We start from the raw sequence: 19,029 nt of genomic DNA, 5'->3' as shown, positions 1-19,029 counted from the left end.
CTCTTCCTCCCTCTAGCCCCATGAACCTCTCAGATGACACAGGACAGACAGCAGCCAGAAGGCCCCAGATGGGGATTTCCTCTGCCAGTCCCCTGGAGGTGTGCCCACCAGTGCAGATTACAGCAACCACCCTGGGGCTGGCCCCAGAACCAAGGAGCACCGGAAGGCTCCTGGGTGGCTCCCCAGGCTGGGCCCTGTTGACAATCCAGGCCTATCTGACCAGTCCCTGTGGTTCCGGTATATGCCACGGTGGTTAATGCCCTGCAGATGCTTCTTGCTTGTGGACTGGGTCCCTTCCTGCCCAGCTGCTGGGCTGGGGGCCTTGTCCCACACACTCAAGGAGGCTTTATGTATGTTAATACTACCTACTAATAAAACCATGGAGAGTCCCGGGTGCCTCACAGCTCCTTGCAGTGCTCCTGGCCCAGCCCTCCTGGTTGGACTGTGCAGCTGCCACTCATCCAGACAGGGGGACTCCTCCCCAGGTGAGAAGCCACCCAGCCTTGCCCTGAGCATTTAAGCCAAATTTTCAGAAGGGCTCAGTGCTCATCACCCACAATTGGGGCATGATTTTCAAATGCGCTCGTGTGTGAACAGGGGAGCTGGGCTTTTTAGACAGTCTGGCTCAAGCTGTGGGGCAGGGGGCACTGAGTTCTTCTGGAAACCCCAGACTTCATTTTGTCCTTTTGCTTGGATCCACTGTCAGCTCTTTCCCACCATGCACCTCTCTGGTGCTCCACCTCTCCCTGCCAGCCCCCATCAGTCCAGCCATCACTATTCCTGTCACACTGTGCTTAGGCCTGTACAAACAGGAAGTCAGACAAGATCTCTCCCTGCTCTGTCCGGGTGGGTACTTTTGGTTCTTATCCCCAGCTGAGTCCCTCACCATCTTTGTGCTACTAATCCTCACAAGACCCAATGAAGTAGGGCTGCTGCTGTCCCCATTTCACAGGTGGGGAACTAAGGTATGGCAAGACAAAGGCCCAGATTTTCACTGGTACTTGGTGTAACTCTAAATAGCTTTGCAAGGCCCAGGTGACTGCTGGCTGAGTCCCATTTCAAAAGCGACTTAGGGATAGCTCCACAAAGGGACTAGACTCAGGGTTGCAGCGACGAATGCAGAGTGGAGGTGGGTCCTGTCATCAGAAATACTTAACTAGTCATTGAGATGGGGGGGGGGGGGGCGGCGCAGCTTCAATCCCTGCTCCAATAAGGAGACATAATGGAACAGCTTCAACAAGCAAGGTGGCCAAAGCCTCACCCTGGAGTACACCCTAACCTGGGGGGCAGGGCACTGGCCTGGAACATCAGGGACATGGGGCCAAGGCCTGATGCAGAGTGAGGATTTGAACTTGGGTTTCTTGTCCTGGGTGAGTGCTCTGTTCATGGGGCTATTTGGTATAAGGGAGGCACCTCCACCTCCTGCTGTGCTCAGCGTGGGGCTGATCTGTTGATGTTCCCCAGGGCAGCCTCTAGCTCCCCCTACCATTGGGCCCTGCAGGAGAGCTAGGCGGGGGGATGACTAGTGTGAAAATCCTGCTGGGGCTTAGGAGCAAGCTAGACACTGGGCATCAAGCCAGAGCAGCCATGGATATACCCCAGGGTAGAAAATTAAGTGCCTAGGGGACTTTATCAGTACAAATGTAGGCACCTAGAGAGTTAGGTGGCCACTGAGCAGTAGTTTTGAGGCTCTACGTTTTGGACTTCGGCAACTTAAGTGCCAGGCCCCCAAATCCTGTTGTGGACTTTAGGAGCCTCAGTCCTATTGTATGTCAATGAGATTCTAACCCTAGACTGGGCATTAAGGCTGGGAAAGGTGTGTGGGGAACATGCCTGCCTGCAGAGGGCCCTCAGGGAGAAGAGAAGGGCTGTTCTTAGCCCGCTAGCTCACACTATGCTACTGCCAGTCTGCCTCCCGGAGTGGGGAACGCATCCCCAGCTGCAGTGCAGACAGACCTGAAATGCTCCTGCCTATATGGCACTCCGGGAAGCAGCAGGAGTCGTGAACCACTCTGGCCACTTTGGGAGCTGGTGCAGAACAGCAGGCAGCCTCCACTGCCACCAGCTTGTTCTAGGAGCCAGAAAGAGGCCTCTGGCAGGAGATGGGTTCCTGACCGCAGTTAGCAGCTCTCAGCAGTGTCAGCCATGCTGTGTACCAGGTCACATGGTCAGTGCTAGATTTCATCATGGTTATCACGGACTTCTACCCTGGGACCATTCCTGGAGGCTGAGAAGGGCAGAAACTGCTTCTGTGTTGTTTGCTGCTGGTATTGCAGTGATGCCTGGGGGTCCCAAGCAGAGATTAGGGCCCCATGGGGCAGGGCTCTGTAACAATATCAAAAAGACAGTCTCTGTCCCACAGCACTCACAGATTTATGGAGAACCCTAAAGCACAGGTGGGGTAGGAAGGCCAAGGAAGCAGTGAGAGACGTTGGTTATTTAGCAAAGGCAGAACAAGAACCAGTGGCCGGATGCTGAAGCCATTGGCACAAGCTACTGAGGGAGGTGGTGGCTTCGCCAGCTCTTGAAGTCTCCAAATCCAGCCTGGATGCCTTTCCAGGAGATGGGCGTTGCCCAAACCCAAGTTATTGGCTCACTCCAGGGGTAAGTGGGGGAAGGGCTCTGGCCTGTGGTATACAGGTGGCCAGATTAGATGATGTAATGCTCCCGTCTGGCCTGGAACTCTAGGTTTTTGCATGTTGAGCATTAGCCTGTTAGGCACCTTCCTCCTTGGTCACCAGTGCCAAAATCAGACTTATCCAGGCTAGTTTGTAATAAAAGGTCCTTCCTCCCTGGCCCCCAGACCCAGCTGCATTGTGAGATTGGGCCCAATATTGCCTCCCAATCCAAGCGTCTGACCATATCTCCCTAGGGAGCGCCTAGACCCTGTGCCCTCACAGTAACACTGAGCAGCTTAGACTACAAGCTCCAATCTGCCTCATGCACCCGATAATTCTGCCAGAGCAGGTGGGGCACAACAGCAGTAGGGAGAGTCCATGCCTGACCAAGCCAACAAGGCTGCTGCAGACTAATCCAGGCTGTGAGTCTGAAGGAGTGGCAACGAAAAGGTAACAGCTGAACGCCTCCATAGGGAGCCTGGGTGGTCCCAGGGGCAGCCCTGAGAGTTATTCAGAAAGGTTTCTGGCTTCTGACCTGTGGCTCTTCAGGGCAGGGTCTGTCCCAGCCCCCTGCCTGCACCATCCCCATTCAGGCAGATCAATGGAACTTCCAAAAGCCCCTTATGCACCAGTGGGTCTACAGCAGGGGCTCAGGGAGCTGCAACCAGGCCCACACATAGCTGCCCCATGCAGCCAGGCCCAGCTGCGACTGCACTGCACGTACACCCATGCAGGTTACCCCCACTTGAAATGAGGATCAGCTGCAGAGGTGCAAATGGCAGCATACAACAGCTTTGCACTAGGGGGTGGCAGCTACACTGGGGTAGCCCCATGGCTGTAATCAGAGCAAATAAAGCCCACATCAGCCTAGGGCAAGAGGTGAAGGCTCTCAGGGCTCAGCAAGGTCAAGTTCCAGCATGGCAAAAGGAGAACAGGAAACTCAAGGTTGCATCTTAGGGCTCATGTGGCTCAATATGTTTATTAGTGAGCGTTCAGCAGGCACAACGGTATTTACGCTAGTCAAGTCCAGAGAGGACTGCAAGGCACTTCTGAGGGACCTGATCCAGCAAGGTGAACTTCACTGGTGAATAATACAGTGTAATACACCTTAGAGGGAATACTACTAATACGCATCTCAGGGGTCTAAATTACCTGTGTGGCCCCAAGAAAGGGAGCTGGGCATCCCTGTGGGCAGCTCAATGAAAGCCTCTGCCCAATGTGCAGCAGGACCAGTTACAGGCACCAGCAACATGTTTAGATGCATAAAGACTGGGATTGAGAACAGCGGTGAAAACACCATTGTGCCTTCTCTAAACCGCTGGTACACTCTTGCCATGTTCAGGTCTGGTTACCCCAGCTCAGAAATCCTGGTGCCAGAGAGCAGGTGCAAAGATGAGGTGGAATGCAGCTGGGGGAAGGTTTTCCCAAGCAGAGACTGAACAGATTAGCCATATAGCATTTAGAAAGGAGGGGACATGGAGAGATATGTAAGATTAGTTTGGGGCTCTTGTTTGCACTCCCAGATGAGCAGCCCAAAGGGAAGTCCAATGAAATTAAAAAGCAGCAACTTTCCAACTGGAAAAAGGGGACTGTTTTTAAACGCACTATAGTTTATAAATGGAACCTGTGGAACTCCCTGCCCCAAGTGCTGGGGGCCAGAGCTCAGGAGGCTTGAACACAGAATGCGAATTGGATTTCAGAAAGGAATTAATTCAGGGACGTTCTCCGGCCTGCCTTCCACTCAGTCAGCAGGATGGTGAACATGGTCCCTGCTGGCTTTGGAATGTATGATTTGAATAATGAGAAGGGATGCAGCTCCATGAGAGGGGAGAAAAATTACAAAGGGCTCAAACCTTTCAGACATCAGGGCAAAAGCCAGCCCCTGCTTGATGGCTCAGGAAGCAACATCACTGCAGCCATGGGAGCAGGGGTTTCAGACCTTCCTTTGGACCATCGCTGGCCAGGCTCTGGTGTACCTCATCAGCAGGCGATGGAGTTCCAGCCAGGATGACTGGGAGCTGTTGGGTCTCATCACTGCACTCCTCAGAGATTGTACCTGCCTTGGGATGGGGGCTGTAGCTGTGCCAGGGAGGGTGCCGACTGAGGCACTGGTCTCAGGATCCGGGTGGTGTTGCCTACCCTACACCTGGGAGGGGGTGGGTGCAAAAAGACTCTAGAAAAATGAAAACCCTTATCCTTTGTTCCCAGCACCACACACAGTCCACCTCCTCCACCCCACAGACAAACACCTGCTATGCTGGGCTTTGGGTAACACATTGCTAGGCACCATATCACCCCCCAGCTAGCTGGAGAGCAGGAAGGAGGGGTATCCTGGCCCCTCCAGCCGGGAGAGACGCACTGGAGAGCAGGCCAGTCCATTGCGCTTTATTACTCGCGCACACCTGGTTGCCAATACACAGACGAGTATGTCCATGGTTATCTTACAACAGGCTGACTGAGAGCAGGAAACAACCCCGGCAGAAAGGTGAAGTGCAGCCGCAGCCACAGAGCACAAAGCACCAGCCAGGCAGCTCCCTAGCACAGACAGCCGGGCCTGCAGCCTTGGCTGGGCACCCGGCTTTGTAACACCGCAGCACTGCTGCTGCCAGCTCCAGTCACCTCCATTGGTACTGAAGTTCTGTGGCATCCTGGTCCAACGCCCCATGGTCGCAGCTATTCTGTGCTCTGAGCCCAACGGGACAAGGACTCAACAGCTCCCCTCCCTCTGAGCTGGCCCAGGCTGACCATTAACTGCACTAGCCAGTTAATTGCGGTCACTGCTAGAAGAGGTGAGTGAGTTAACAGGCCCGAGCTTGCTCCTGTGGGATCCTAATGGAAACAAGGCAGGGGTAGCTTTTACCGCAGTGCAGCTAGGCAAGGGCACCTGCGGGGGGTATAGTACTGACCTCCCCAGCTCCACAGCAGTAAAAATTGCTCCCTGTGCCTTGGCACTGCTAGGCATTCACAGCAAGAGAGCTGCTGTGTATTCGTTCTCGTAAAACACCACCCGAATGTGCACCCTCTCTGTCCTCCCACGAGCAGGGATCAAGAGGGAGAAGGAAATCCAGCTGCGCCTGTTACAAGTGGCTCTCTGCACTGGGGCATTATGGCAGCTGCCGGCGGTACCCCAGCAGGAGGGCTCTGATGTGTTGGCAAATACCAGGCTCAACCCTAGAGCAGCGAAGGCAGGGTGTAGCTTTCACACGAGATAGCAGGTGGAGATAACTCATGAAAACTACCCCCAGCCATGTCTATACTAGGGCTTCCCCTCCTGTTAGCTTGCAGTAAGATCACACCTCCTTTCCTGGTGAAGATGAGGCCTATGGGGATTTGCAAAGACGGGCTTTCGGCAGCTTGGTGGGGACTGTTTTGTTTCCAAGGTTGGCTCTGCTTGCGCCTTCCCTGTAGGAACAGTCAGAGGCTGTGTCTGTGCTGTGGGACTTTGCCCTGCCAGGACTGTTGGGAAGGCTTGGGCTGGCTGCGCGTAACCCTGTCACTGCAGGGAAGGCCTTCCCAGCTGCAGGGTTGTTAGTACTGCAGCCGAACAGCCGTTACCAACACACCAACCAAAGGGTACCGAACAGAAGCTCATGCTCACGGAGCAGGCTTGTCTTCACTGAAGTTTCACTTCCAGTGACCTGCTCGACTAGCCGAGCCCTGGGCTGAGCCAAAAACACTGTGGCAGTGACACCCCCAGGCAATAAGCAACCAACCAACTTGCGGTCAAATCGCTAAAGCAAACAAGCCCCTGCTGCTCGGCTGTTGTGATGCCCTCACTTCACCGCTTCCCCAGCCCAGACAGGACCTGCATTCTAATGGAACAAGCAGACAGGGCATTTTCAGGCCCCCATTGTCTGCCATGAAGAAGCAAGAAGAGAGCACATGGCCCATGTCTGCCCCTTTAAACAAGGCCACAGCCTCGCTGCCAGCCGCACTGGGAGGCAGTAGCCAAGGGAACTTGTGCCTGAGCCAAAGTCTGGCAGCATAAAGCCACAGGCACATCTCGCTCCCTGCCCCCGGTGCAGCTACATCGCCAGCGCTGAAGCCACGAGACCTAGAGACAAACCAGAAGAATGGAGGCCTGTGGGGGCAGGGCTGACAGGCCTGGGGGGTGAGAGGCAGGCAGGGCTGGGGCTGCCTCTGGGAGGCAAAGGAAGGGCTCACCTGTTGATCCCAGGAGCGAGAGGGTGTGTAGAGGCAGGGCAGAGTCGATATAGAACAGCTGGGAAGGTGGGTTCAGACTTTCCCTGGATCCAAAGGGGTGAGCGAGAAGACCAGATGAATGCTAAATTACTGGGCTAGATGCCCAGGTGCACCACAGCAGCTCTTGGCATACAGGGGAGATAGAGAATGTGCCATCTTTCCACTGCTGAGCCTGGGGGCTGAACTGGCACCCCCTGCATGAGGTAGAACAGCCTTGAGGCTGCACTAACTTGAACCAGCTCCCACTAAGTCTCTCTGCTGGCTGGGATCAGTGGCCCCATCCCTATGCTGGCAGATGGGAAAGATGGGGAGCACAGGACAGGACTTGCATACAATGGGGAATCCTCAGCTCTGCCTTAGGGCAGCTTTAAATCTGGTTTGTGCTATGGCAGCATCACCAGGGCAAGGCCACTATTAAATCTTAACCCCACTCAGGGCTGCCTCGCTGGGATGTCCTACTGCCCTGATTGAGCAGAGCCCTGATCCCTACACTCCCCAGAGAGGGGCTGGCTCCAATGCATCCCACCAACTCCATGCCAAAACGCACCCAAGGCTGCGGTCCAGCCCGTGACTTTGGCAGCTCACAAAGAGAGGGTGTGACTGGCCTGAGGACAACAGGGTGCAGCTTGACTTGGTCAGGGCAAGGCTAGGTTATTTCTTCCCAGCCCAATTCTGCAGTGATCCAAGTGCCCAGGGCTGCATGTGGATGGGGTGCAGGGGAAGCTGCTTTGGGTTTGCCAGCAAGGGTGCCGCAGAGTGTACTGGCTCTGCTGGCAGGGATAGGATTTTCCCTCTCCCCTTGGAGAAGATTTGGAATATTTTTTCAGAGAAGCAGGAGGTTTGAACGCAGTGTCCCCCCAATCTGCCCCTCTGGGCTGGCAAGACTGGCACCCACCTACCATGGTGATTGGCACATTACAACACAGATACCCCAAGCACTTCCACTACCATAAGCAGCAGGGAACTAAATGGTGACATTTTAATTGCGCCCAGTAGATTCCAAAGTTAACACTCCCAGCTGAGAGGCCCCAGGCAACACCGCCCCCCCCGTCTGCATACTCGGGCAGACAATGCTGCATTAGTAATATGTGACACACACGTGGAAGATTGGCTTTGCATCGCTTTGCACCAGAGAAAGCAAAAAATCTGCCACATGGTTCTGTAGTGAGGGCTGGATGCTGCCAGACTTTCCGGGCCCTGGGAACCACAGAAAACACAGGGACATCCCCACAGGGCAAAGAGGGACCAAGCAGGCTGTCTAGTCATGCTCCCCTTACAGATTAGTGAGTAGGTACTGGGGATGGGGTGGGACCGGAGAGAGAAGTACTCAACTGGCCGGGCTCAGGGAAGCTACAGCTGAGGTTAGTAGGGCCTGTGTATGGCCCGTCAGGGAGCTGGGGTCAGGGATTTTGGGCATGTGTAGGGAAAACACCAGGAGGTGCTGAGAGCCAGGGGGGACCAAAGAGCTACCACGCCTTTGTGGCACACATGCCCGAGCGGGGTCAGTGCACTGTAGACAGCTGCAGGCTGGCAGGGGAGCACCAGCCTGCTCGCTCTCCTCCAGGGGTCGCTGGTTCGAGTTACCGCCAACAGAGAACACCAGGGCCAGGCGTCGGAGCAAAGCCAGGGAAAAGCCAGCACAGTCTAAATGAGGGACTCGGAAAACGAGCCCCAAAGTCACCATCAGGCAACAGCCAGTGCCCCCTGGTGGTCAGGCTGGCGCATTGCCCCAATACCCTCTGCACTGGGCACTGTGGCAGCTGCATGGCCCTGGCAGCTGGGGCTTCTTGGCAGGCTCGGCAGGCCTGTTGCTTTAAAGAGGTAACAGAGGTGAGCTGCCATGCACCCTGCTGTGGCTGCACAGGCCCCACCGTGCACCGAGCCAGCTCCAGACCACTAGGCTACCCAGGGCACCCCGCACTGGTGCCAGCCTAGTCACTGCTTCACTCACACACCACACAGAGCGCAGTGCGGGGGGCGCACTGGGAGCCACAGGAAGGAGCAGCGGCTGGGTCCCCTTTCCAGGTGTGCGCGGTGGCATGCTGCCTTGGTGGCTGTGCCGAGACTCTGGCTACTGCAGCTGGCTGGACCTGTCACTATCCAGCGCTTTGTGCTTCAGGGCCAGCTGGGCCTCCCCAGCTTCAGTGGATTTCCGGGAGGCTTTGGGGCTCACAGTGCCCTTCCGGGTGCCCTGGGGGCTTGCCAGGCCTTTCTTCTGTAACTGGGGGCTGGACTGGGCTGAGGGGGCCTTCCTGCCCAGGGAGGGGCTCTTGGAGCCCTTGGGCTTGGCTGGCTGCTGCAGGCTCTCCAGACTCTTCAGGCCCAGGATCTCACAATAGCGGTTACACTGGTGGACAGCAGCAAACTGGTCCAGCAGGGCCGGGAAGCAGCTCTCCTTCAGCCCCTGGTACCTGCCAACAGAGCCATACTCAGGGCCAGTGCCCTGCCAAGGGGGCTCTGGGCCCGGGCGCCCTGCTCCCCACATACCCCCTGGCACGGCGAGGAGACAAGACACCTGGGCTGCTTGCAGGTCATAAGGGCTGCTGCCATCTGGGCACATACCCCTTGCCGTGGGTGGGGGCGCTGACTCCCCACCGGGCTCCCATCCCCTCTGGGGCACCGCTGCACGGGGCTCACTGCATGGGCTGTGGCACTGCAGCAGGGGGCAAAGCAGCTCCTGGACCCACCATTGTGTGTCCCCCAGACCCAGCCTCCCCTCTTGCAGCCCGCACCTGCCATCACATACCCCACCTCCCCACACAGTCCCCAGTCACTTCCCCTCCCACCCACCATCACACACTAAGGAACTGGAACAGGAAGAGGAGAGCAGCAGAGGAGATGGGCCTGGGGCTGTACCGTGCAGGAGGAGGACAGAGCTATGGCTGGCTGAGTGACAGGGAAGGGAGGGTAGGGGGGCAAGGTCACCCCAGTGCACTATGACCACAAGCCCTGCAGAGAGGCTGGGGCAGCCCCATTGCGTGACAGACACAGCCCAGGTAGGGCAGTGCCCCCACAGCCCCTCTGAGAAGCAGGGGGTCTGCCAGCTCTCTGCCTCGGCCCTGCAGTCACTTACCCTTTCAGCTTTGTAGCTATCCTCACGTTTGTGATCTTCCACCCAACGCCTGCAAGGGAAGGGAACAGTCACCAGCCTCAGGCCGAGCCTGATGCAGCTCCCACAGCTGTCAGCAGGAGCCTGGCCACTAATTCTGTCAGGAGAGCAGGATTGGGCCCAAATAGTCTCCTGCATGTGGTGAGCCCCAGCTCTCTGGCTGGGGTCCAAGTCACTGAGCAAACCACAGGGATGGGGTGGGCACAAGAGGCACTGGGGGGGGTCCCAGTCACGCCTGCACAAGTGGTGCGGGCACGAGGGGCACCAGGGTGGGTCCCTGTCACCTCTGCACATGCAGGGTGGGCACGAGGGTCACCAGCACGAGTCCCAGTCACCCCTGCACAGGCGTGGTGGGGCTAGGGGCACTGGTGTGGGATCCCAGTCACACTGCATAGGCTGGGTGGGGCAAGGGGCACCAGCACAGGGCTCCAGTCCCCCCTTCACAGGTGGGGTGGGCACAAGGGGTACCGGTGTGGGGTCCCGGTCACCCTTGCGCAGGCAGGGTGGGTGCGAGGGGCACCGGCATGGGGTTCCAGTCACCCCTGCGGGGTCCTGACAAATCACGTTTAGGCCCCAAGTTGCCCTCTTTTCAACTGAATGCGCCTTTAGTTCTGTCCCTCTCCAAATTCCCTCCTTCACTCCTGCCCACAGGGCGCAGCTGCTGCCATCCCTGGGGCTGAGGCCAAGGCCCACGGGAAGGCTGGGAGCATGAAGGAGGGGCTGGGAGAGTGCGGGCTGGCAGGGCCCTTAGTGGAGTCACAGAGAGCCTGGGGAGGGGACAATCCTACCAGCTAAGGAGCAATGAGCAGCGACCAGCCCGCAGAGCCCCTCCATACAGAGACTGCAGCAGCCCCCGCCCGTGTCACTGCATCATCCAGTGGAGCAGAGATGGAACAGTCCCCGTTTCACACCTGGGGAAGCCCCGGCTCAGAGAGGTCACAGACCTGGGCTTTGAGTGTGCACTGGGTTTGAGTGCCCTGTCAGCACGCTTTCAGCTGCTGGCTCCAGCTGTCACTGGGCATTCTCTGCACCTCTGCAAATCAGACCCCAGGGGTCTGGAGTTGGGGACCATAGAGGAGAGGCTCTTTCTGAAAGCCTGAGGCCAAGGCCCTCCAGCCAGTGGCTGGCAGAGACAGGAACAGAGGCCAGATCTCCCAGGTTCCCACCTCCAGATGCCAATGCAGGCTGCCACTCTAGTACCTCCTAGTGCGCTTGGGGGAGAGAGTACTAGGGAAAGGCCCTGTCTGCCACCATGCCTGGCAGGATGGCGGGGGGGGGGGGGCGTGGCTGGAGTCCTTGGCTGAAGGAGATTTGCCCATCTCCTTTTTCCAGCAGCCACCACTCCCTTGCTCTCTCTTGGGGGCAGGGCTGCCCAGACACAGTGTTGGGTGGTGTGTTGTACGGGGTACCGCTGCCTTGGGCCCTGTGGCGCTGGGCCAGAGGAGCCAGGGACTCCTCCCTCGCCGGAAACTAGACGGCCGCCTCGGCCCGTACCTTCCATGTCGGTCACAAGGATGTTTCCATTTGTCCACTGGTAGAGCCAGTGCTGGAAGGCACAGCACTTCTGCGCCATCTCCGAGCTGCTCTGCACAGCCAGGCTGCCGTCCCGCTCCTTCACGCAGTACCGCTCAAAGGGCCCCACAAGGTCCTCTTCGATGGTGGCATAAGGGACAGTGTTGGCAGGTCGGTAAATGAGATACAGAGGGATGATCCTGGACAATGGCAAACGGCCCGGGTCAGCACAGGGTGAGCCAGGACATAAGCTGATGGGCTGGCTGTGCATCTAGCATGCAGAGCGCATGGCGGACCCCAACCCAGAGCCCACTGCCCTGAGCACAGACCCCTGGCTGCTCCCTGGGCCGGGCTCCAGCCTGTTGGCAAGCTGCCCACACCTCAGCCATGCTAGCGACTGGACCTGTTCACGTTAGCCCAGGCCCCAGGCCCTTCCCACACAACGCTCCCAATTTGGCTTCTGAGCGCACCTGTTAATGAAAACAGGCCGCTGGATCCCTGCAGAGATGGGGCAGACAAGGCCATGCCAGTGCTGCCCACCATGGATCCCCCCCGCAAGTGAGGCTCAGGGTGGAAGGAGGAGGCTATGCTGCCCTGTGGCCCCTGCATGCTCAGGATGGAGGGCAGAGGCCCAACTTACTCCGGCACCACCCCGAAGTCTGGGATGGCCCGTGCTTCAGCAGCAAAGATCTTGCAGTACTCCCGGCTCGAGTTCTGGATTTTGCACTCCTGGGGATTCAAGCAAAGTCATTATCCCTTGCCGTGCCGGTGAGCCAGGTTCAGACAGCGTCCTACTCCTCCTGGAGAGCTCATAGACGGGCACCGGGGCACGTCCTCGCTGGCAATCACAGGACAAAGGGCAGCTCAGTGCACCAGAGCCTCTGCACCACACAATGTGAGGAACAGCAGACATGACAGGTGTGAGTACTGGACAGCCGTGGAGTAGGCTGCGGGTGCTGGCCCCTGCCCCTCAGGGCTTGTGTGACAGCAGCTAGCTCAGGAGCAGGGAGGACGTAGGCAGGACACAGGCCAGGGCTGGGCAGGCAGCACAAGGGACAGCTCAGGAGGAGCAGGCAGTGGCAGGAGAACAGAGGTCAGGGGGCAACTGGCCAGAGGGGCCAGCAGGCCAGGAGCCTGTGCCCAGGCTGAGGAAGGCTGTTTCAGGCACTAGGGTGTGCATGAGGAAAGACAGGAGAGGGAAAGTGGGAGGAGAGAAGAGGAGTGGGGCCAGGGTTGGACAGGCTGGCAGGTGCAGGGAGGCGCTGAGGAGTGGCAGTGAGCTGCGTAGCAAGTGAGGAACAGGCCAGCTGGGCAGGGGTGGAGGAAGCATGCTGGGCAGGAGCAGTGTGCCAGGTGGGGAGAGGGATATGAAGGGTATGGGGGTGTGTGCAATGCAGGTAACAACAATCAAAGCACGGAGCCAAGTCAGAGTTTTCAGGCTGTCCCCATACTACAGGAACAAGGGGGCATGCCTGGGTGTGCCTGTTGGGGAGTGTGAGGGGAGGGATTGTGACCTGGGCACGCCTGCTGGGCAGCACGGGGGGAGGGGTGTGACCTGGGCACGCCTGCTGGGCAGCACGGGGGGAGGGGGCGTGACCTGGGCACGCCTGCTGGGCAGCACGGGGGGAGGGGGCGTGACCTGGGCGTGCCTGCCAGGGAGTGTCAGGGGAGGGGGTGTAGCCTGGGCATGCCCGGGGAGTGCGGGGGGAGGGGCATGACCTGGGTGTGCCTGCCAGGGAGCGTGCGGGGAGGGGCCATGCCCTGGGGTGCCTGCCGGGGGGCCTGGGCCCACCTGGATGGTGATGTCGTAGTTCTTCTCGATGAGCGTGTTCTCATTCTTGGTCCCGAAGACGATGAGGTTGTGCACTTTGATGATGCAGGTCCGTCCGGACTCGAAGACGGGCTCCAGGCCATAGATTGTCCTTGCGCGACACGCTTTGCGCAGGAAGCCGGCGCCCACCTCCACGTCCTCGCTCACGACACGCCCAAAGAACTTGTCCCCCCAGTAGCCTGAGTCAGCCAGGCCTTTGGCGAACACCATGGGGGTCATTTCGATCTCCTCGCCGACTGGCAAAAGGAAAGCAGCGAGTGAGTGGTGGCAGGTGCTGCTGGGACCAGGGGGGCTGAGCAGGCATTAGGCTCACCCTGCCAGGGCCTGCAGCAGGTTGGGCCCCTAGTGCATAGAGAGATAGCGAGGGCAACACGCTCAGCCCCAGGAGGAGGAGGGTGGGGAACAGCTCCTGGCGCATGCTAGCGCCCTCTCTGGCAGACTGGTGGCATGGTGCTGGAGGAGCCCCTCGCTGCAGGGCCTTGGGAAGAAGCTCCGGGTCTGTGATCAGTGAGCTTGACATCTGGCTGGCATTGGCCAACTGCCTGGTGCAAGGCCTTGCACATAGACACCAGCTCGTTAGGGAGGAATGGCTGGCTCCGGCCACGCTGCACTGTGCGGTCACCCCTCCCACCAGGCACCCAGCCCCACCCTGCGAGGGGACACTGGGTTTACTCTCAGTCCAGCGGTAATGGCCTGGCCAGCACTCACTGCTCCTCTGGCTGTTCTCACTTTACCTTCAATTTCTTCTCTGGAGACAAATCCCGACAGCACTAGAGGAGAAACAGAGCCCTGGCCATTAGTGCCCTGAGGGGGACAGGCCTGTCTATCAGCCGTTCATCCCAGCCCCCTCCCTGCCCAGAGCCTGGGCTCTTCCCTGAGTACCCCAGGGACACCCAGACCTGAAAGTGCCTTGGCAGCGCCCACGCATGAATGCACCAGTGTGACACAGTGACTACACTGACTGCTGGTCCCTGCTGCGCCCTTGTGCCCTCACTCTCCTGCCCCCATCGCCCGGTATCCAACTCATTCCTCTGTCCCCTCCCCTTATCCAGTCCCAACCTGCCCCCTCCATACCCAACCCGCCTCACCTTCTGCGCTGAGCAGGAAGTCAGTGGAGTCGGTGCCATACTCATTCTCGATGGTGCACTGGTACACGCCACAGTCCTTCCGGGATGCCTGCACAATGGCCAGGGCTGCCTGCCCCTCATCACCTGAGCTAAAGAAGAATGGAGCCAGCTGGAGATTAGTGCTGGGCAGCCCTGTAGTACCTGTATTGTGGTAGGGCCTATGAGCCCCAGCTGCGGACCACAGCCCCACTGTGTGAGGAGCTGTACGCACCCACCCATCCAATGAAAGAACAGGCCCTGCCCCACAGAGCTTGCAGTCTGACTTCAGCCCTGCAGTGGGTGCATGTGAACTGAAAGCCAGGTGAATGCTATCAGGAGTGAAGTACGTAGCATTTTGGGAAAGGAATCTTCCCGTGTGATCCAGCGATACACAACCCAGGGGGTCTCAGGAAGCCACCTTGCTGCTTCATGACACTCAGGAGCTAAGGGATTATTACGGTTTCCTGTAGATTGTACTTGGGGAGAATTAAAAGGAAGAGAGACATCACCTCCTTCTCCCAGCAGCCCCTTGAACTCCAGCAAGGCAGGCTCGCAGGAGGACAGTTTCTTAGATTTGTTCCCTAAAAAGAAGGAATCAAAAATGGGAATCTCCCTCACATTCTCCGCAGTGAAGACAGATGCAAAGAATTCATTAGCTTCTCTGCAATTGCCTTGTCTTCCTTGAGTGCTTCTTTAGCATCTCAATTGTCCAGTGGCTCCACTGATTGTTTGGCAGGCTTCCTGCTTCTGATGTCCTTAAAAATTGTTTTGCTGTTAGTTTTTAAGTCTTTTGCTAGTTGCTTCTCAAATTCTTTTTTTGGCCTGCCTAATTATAGTTTTCACTTGACTTGCCAGAGTTTATGTTCCTTTCTATTTTCCTCAGTAGGACTTAACTTCCACTTTTTTTGCCTCTCACTGCTTCTTTTAATTTGTTGTTTAGCTGCGGTGGCAGTTTTTTGGTTCTCTTACTATGTTTTTTAATCTGGGGTATACATTTAATTTGAGCCTCTGGTAGGATGTCTTGAAAAAGTTTCCATGCTGCTTGCAAGCATTTCACTTTTGTGCAGGAAGGGTGTAGCCAAGAACAGGGGCCACAGCTCCTTACAGAGAAGCATCTGGTCTGGTGGGGCACCAAGACCTGGGCCCTCTCAGTGAAGCCAGAACATCACTTGTACCCCTCATGGCAACCATGTGCTGTAGGTGAACCCAGAGTCCAATTGCCTGGGGGGCAGACTGCTTTCCCCTGCCCTTATCAGTGTTTCCCAACTCTCCCTGTGTCTCCATTATAGGATGTTGGAAATGTGGGTTCTGGAGACAGTGCAGGCCCTGCTTCTGTCTGACCTAGTCCCTTCCATGCACAGTGCAGAAGGACATACCATTGTTACAGGCTGGGCAGATGTTCCCTCAGTGAGGTTCATAGTCTTCTCGCTCGCTCTCTGCCCTAGGAGCTGGGCTCTGAGCATTAGCGTCTGCTGTGGTTAACAATGAACAGATTCTGTGGTTCCTTCTATCCCACCTTGGCTTCTCTCTCTCTCTCCACAGCCAGGGGGCCTCTGTGCTAATGGCCGGGTGTACTTCACTCTGATACCAATGGATCCATGTTTGGACTTGTTAGCAGGGAGCACCTTCACCCCAAAATGACCAAGGTGGGTCTACGGTGTAGGCGAGAGGTGTGATTGTCACACATGCAGACAGACCCAAACTAGCTTAAATCTGCCTAAATCAAAGCCAGCTTGAGTAACAATAGCAGTGAAACACAGGCGGTGGCTGATCAACTATGCACGCAAAGTCCTGGGCGGGGTTGTACTCCAGATGCTAGCCTGCACTGCTTGCACTACACACTATTGCTCCTGGAGCTAGCTTTGCTGTTGCTAAATCAAAGCTAGTTTGGGTATGTCCACATAGGCTGCAATCACACCTCCCGGTTGCAGTGTGGATACACCCTCAGAGCTTGATAAGTGCAAGGGGCAAGGCTAGATTTAACACATCAGCCACAGGACATGCACAATGAGTAAAATACAGCAAAGCTGGCAGATTACCTCCGTCTGGCTTCTGCTACAGGGAACTCATCCTTGTACCACGTCAGCTTTGAGTCACTCAAAATATTGAAGAACTGGCACCAAAGTTTCAGGTTTCCTGATGCATCCGAAAATTGTTCTGCTCTGATCTTACGAATCAGCTGGGGGGCTAAGGACAAAGCATATACCCGTAATACAGCTTTCACCAGGCAGGCTCTCAAAGTGCTACACAAACTGAGATACCAACTATATAAAAGGAGGAATTCATCCAGCGATGCAGCACAGCAGCTGTTCGCAGCAATGGGAAATTAAGAAAAATACCAGATCCAGCCTGAAGTGCCGAGGGAACTCAGGGTGGCAGAAGGCATTCACTAGAGTGGGAATTTGTGCTGGACACACCTGCTTTTGCCCTTGGATATCAAGTGACCCTGAAGGAGACATCTTCAGTTTTACAGCTCATCTGAAGGCTAGTCTCTTCCGTCCCACAGTGCCCCCAGAGACCCCAGCAGCACTGACCGCAAAGGTGGAGCGCCACCAATGAGCCTGCACCACCACTACCTGCAACACCAGCATAATGAGTACCTCCCATCCTCCTCTGAGCCACCTTGACCTTGCTTTGCTTGTCAGGTGGCAGATCTCAGCACTGGGTGGCCAATGGCACCAAACTGCTCTTGTTTTGGTGGCCTTAACAGAAATTTGAACACAACATTTGAAAATATGTAAAATATGAGACAGGAAACAGATGGGCCAGTGCTGCAGTGGGACCAAGGACTGTTCAATGGTCTCCAAGCTTTACCTACTGCATAATCAGATTTGCATCTTTAATGCGGGCGGGGGACACTCAGGCAGCCTAAACCAGGGATGGGCAAACTTTTGGGCCTGAGGGCAACATCGGGGTGCGAAACTGTCTGGAGGGCCAGGTAGGGAAGGCTGTGCCTCCCCAAACAGCCTGGCCCCTGCCCCCTATCCGCCCCCTCCCACTTCCCGCCCCCCTCAGAACCTCCCACCCATCCAACCCCGCCCTGCTCCTTGTCCCCTGACTGCCCCCTTCCAGGACCCCTGCCCCTAACCGCCCCCGGGACTCCACCTCCATCTCACCCCCCCCGTCCCCTGACTGCCCGCCCCAGAACCTCTGCCCTATCCAACAGCCCCATTTCCTGTCCCTGACCGCCCCCTCCCGGGACCCCCCGCCCCTAACCATCCCCCTGGGATCCCACCCACTATCCAACCACCCCCTGCTCCCTGACTGCCTCCCAGGACTCCCTGCCCCTTATCCAACCCCCCGACCCTGGCCCCCTTACCATGCTGCTCAGAGCAGCATGTCTCGGAGCCGCACCGGAGCTGGACATGCTGCCGCACTGCCCCACATGAGCGCGCAGCCCCGCCGCTCAGAGCGCTGCCTGCACGGCGGAGTAGCTGCGGAGGAGGGGCTGGGGGCTAGCCTCCCAGCCCAGGAGCTCAGGGGCCAGGCAGGATGGTCCCGCGGGCCTGATGTGGCCCGTGGGCCATAGTTTGCCCACCTCTGGCCTAAACCATGCCTCCTCTGTGTGTGCAGCACAGCAGAGACCAGGACAAGCATTCAGATAACTTGGCCTTCACTGATGTAAGCAGAGTCTGGATGAGCTCTCCCCTGACATCTAGTGCTGAGCTGTGGAAAAAGACTTCAGAAGCTGATCTTGTTTGCACGGACACACCCACCCTGCCTAGGTGCTCAGCATGATGGGATTGCTTACCCAAATGATCACGTGTGGCTGGTGTTGGATCCCCAGTCTCCTTGTTATTGGGGCAGGAGTAATAAAGTGTTGTTATCCTTGTTGTGTGAACCAAGGGCAGCAAAACTGTACCTGGTATACCCCAATGGAGGGACTCATCCTCAACTGAACAGCACTCACTAGGCAAGGGACATGGATTCCACAGCCCAATGAGTTGAGAAAGGGTGGGTCATTTGACCATGGTATAATAAAAGAGCTAACTTAGATGTAATTCAGAGTCTTGTTACATGCTGTAGAGTTGCAATCACTGATACCTATGTCTAAGAATTAGATCAGCTTTGGGACAGTGTCTCTCTTGCAAGAGACTGCCCAGTATGCACTAGCAGTATGGTTCCCCCACTAACAGCTGAAATCACTGAGAGCTGTATGGGGGCTGAAGGCATCTTGGTGAACGGCCAGCACGGTGGCTGGTGGAGAGGCATGGTGAGAAGCCAGCAGAGAAGCTGGTGGAGAGGGCCAGAGCAGAGGCACGGTAATTGATCCTTGGTGCAGTGAGTGAGTGCCTGAGCAGTGCAGTGTTTAAGGTGCCTCCTTACCCCTCCACCTTCCACACAGGGTGGGAGGTGAACTCTGCAGAGGAACCTCTGAACTCCTGGGCTGCACTGGCCAAGGACAGCAACTGTGAGTGGGTACAGAAAAGGATTGGGCACGTTAAAGGGACTTCTGTGTTTCTGGACTTAAGACCCTCAGGGGAAAAGGACACTTGGGGGGTGGGTCTTTTTGTTATGGTTTGTGTTTATGAACCCCAGTTGCAGTATTTTCCCAAATTAATGCTGAGTTAATTCCCTCCTTTTATTCAAAGTTTTTGCTACACTCAGACTCTGTGCTTATGAGAGGGGAGGTATTTCCTCTTAGAGGCA

At 56.8% G+C, this 19,029-nt stretch overlaps 1 protein-coding gene across 1 annotated transcript in view; it reads right to left on the bottom strand.

The window, feature by feature from the left end:
* Positions 1-8,892: 8,892 nt before the first annotated feature.
* Positions 8,893-19,029, bottom strand: part of ALPK3 (alpha kinase 3) — an 85,750-nt gene continuing 75,613 nt past the window's right edge. Inside the window, exons 6-13 of the mRNA XM_077828911.1 lie at positions 16,419-16,566; positions 14,362-14,489; positions 14,008-14,043; positions 13,235-13,509; positions 12,083-12,171; positions 11,425-11,642; positions 9,895-9,943; positions 8,893-9,232 (exon numbers count right to left, since the gene is read on the bottom strand). Of these exons, the coding sequence (XP_077685037.1) occupies positions 8,893-9,232; positions 9,895-9,943; positions 11,425-11,642; positions 12,083-12,171; positions 13,235-13,509; positions 14,008-14,043; positions 14,362-14,489; positions 16,419-16,566 (1,283 nt within the window). The remainder of the gene's footprint in view (positions 9,233-9,894; positions 9,944-11,424; positions 11,643-12,082; positions 12,172-13,234; positions 13,510-14,007; positions 14,044-14,361; positions 14,490-16,418; positions 16,567-19,029) is intronic.

This window comes from Eretmochelys imbricata, chromosome 10 (assembly GCF_965152235.1).
Source record: "Eretmochelys imbricata isolate rEreImb1 chromosome 10, rEreImb1.hap1, whole genome shotgun sequence".
Classification (NCBI taxonomy): Eukaryota; Metazoa; Chordata; order Testudines; family Cheloniidae; genus Eretmochelys; species Eretmochelys imbricata.
Note: the sequence above shows the minus strand (reverse complement) of the source record. Positions and strands in the feature narration are given on the sequence as shown.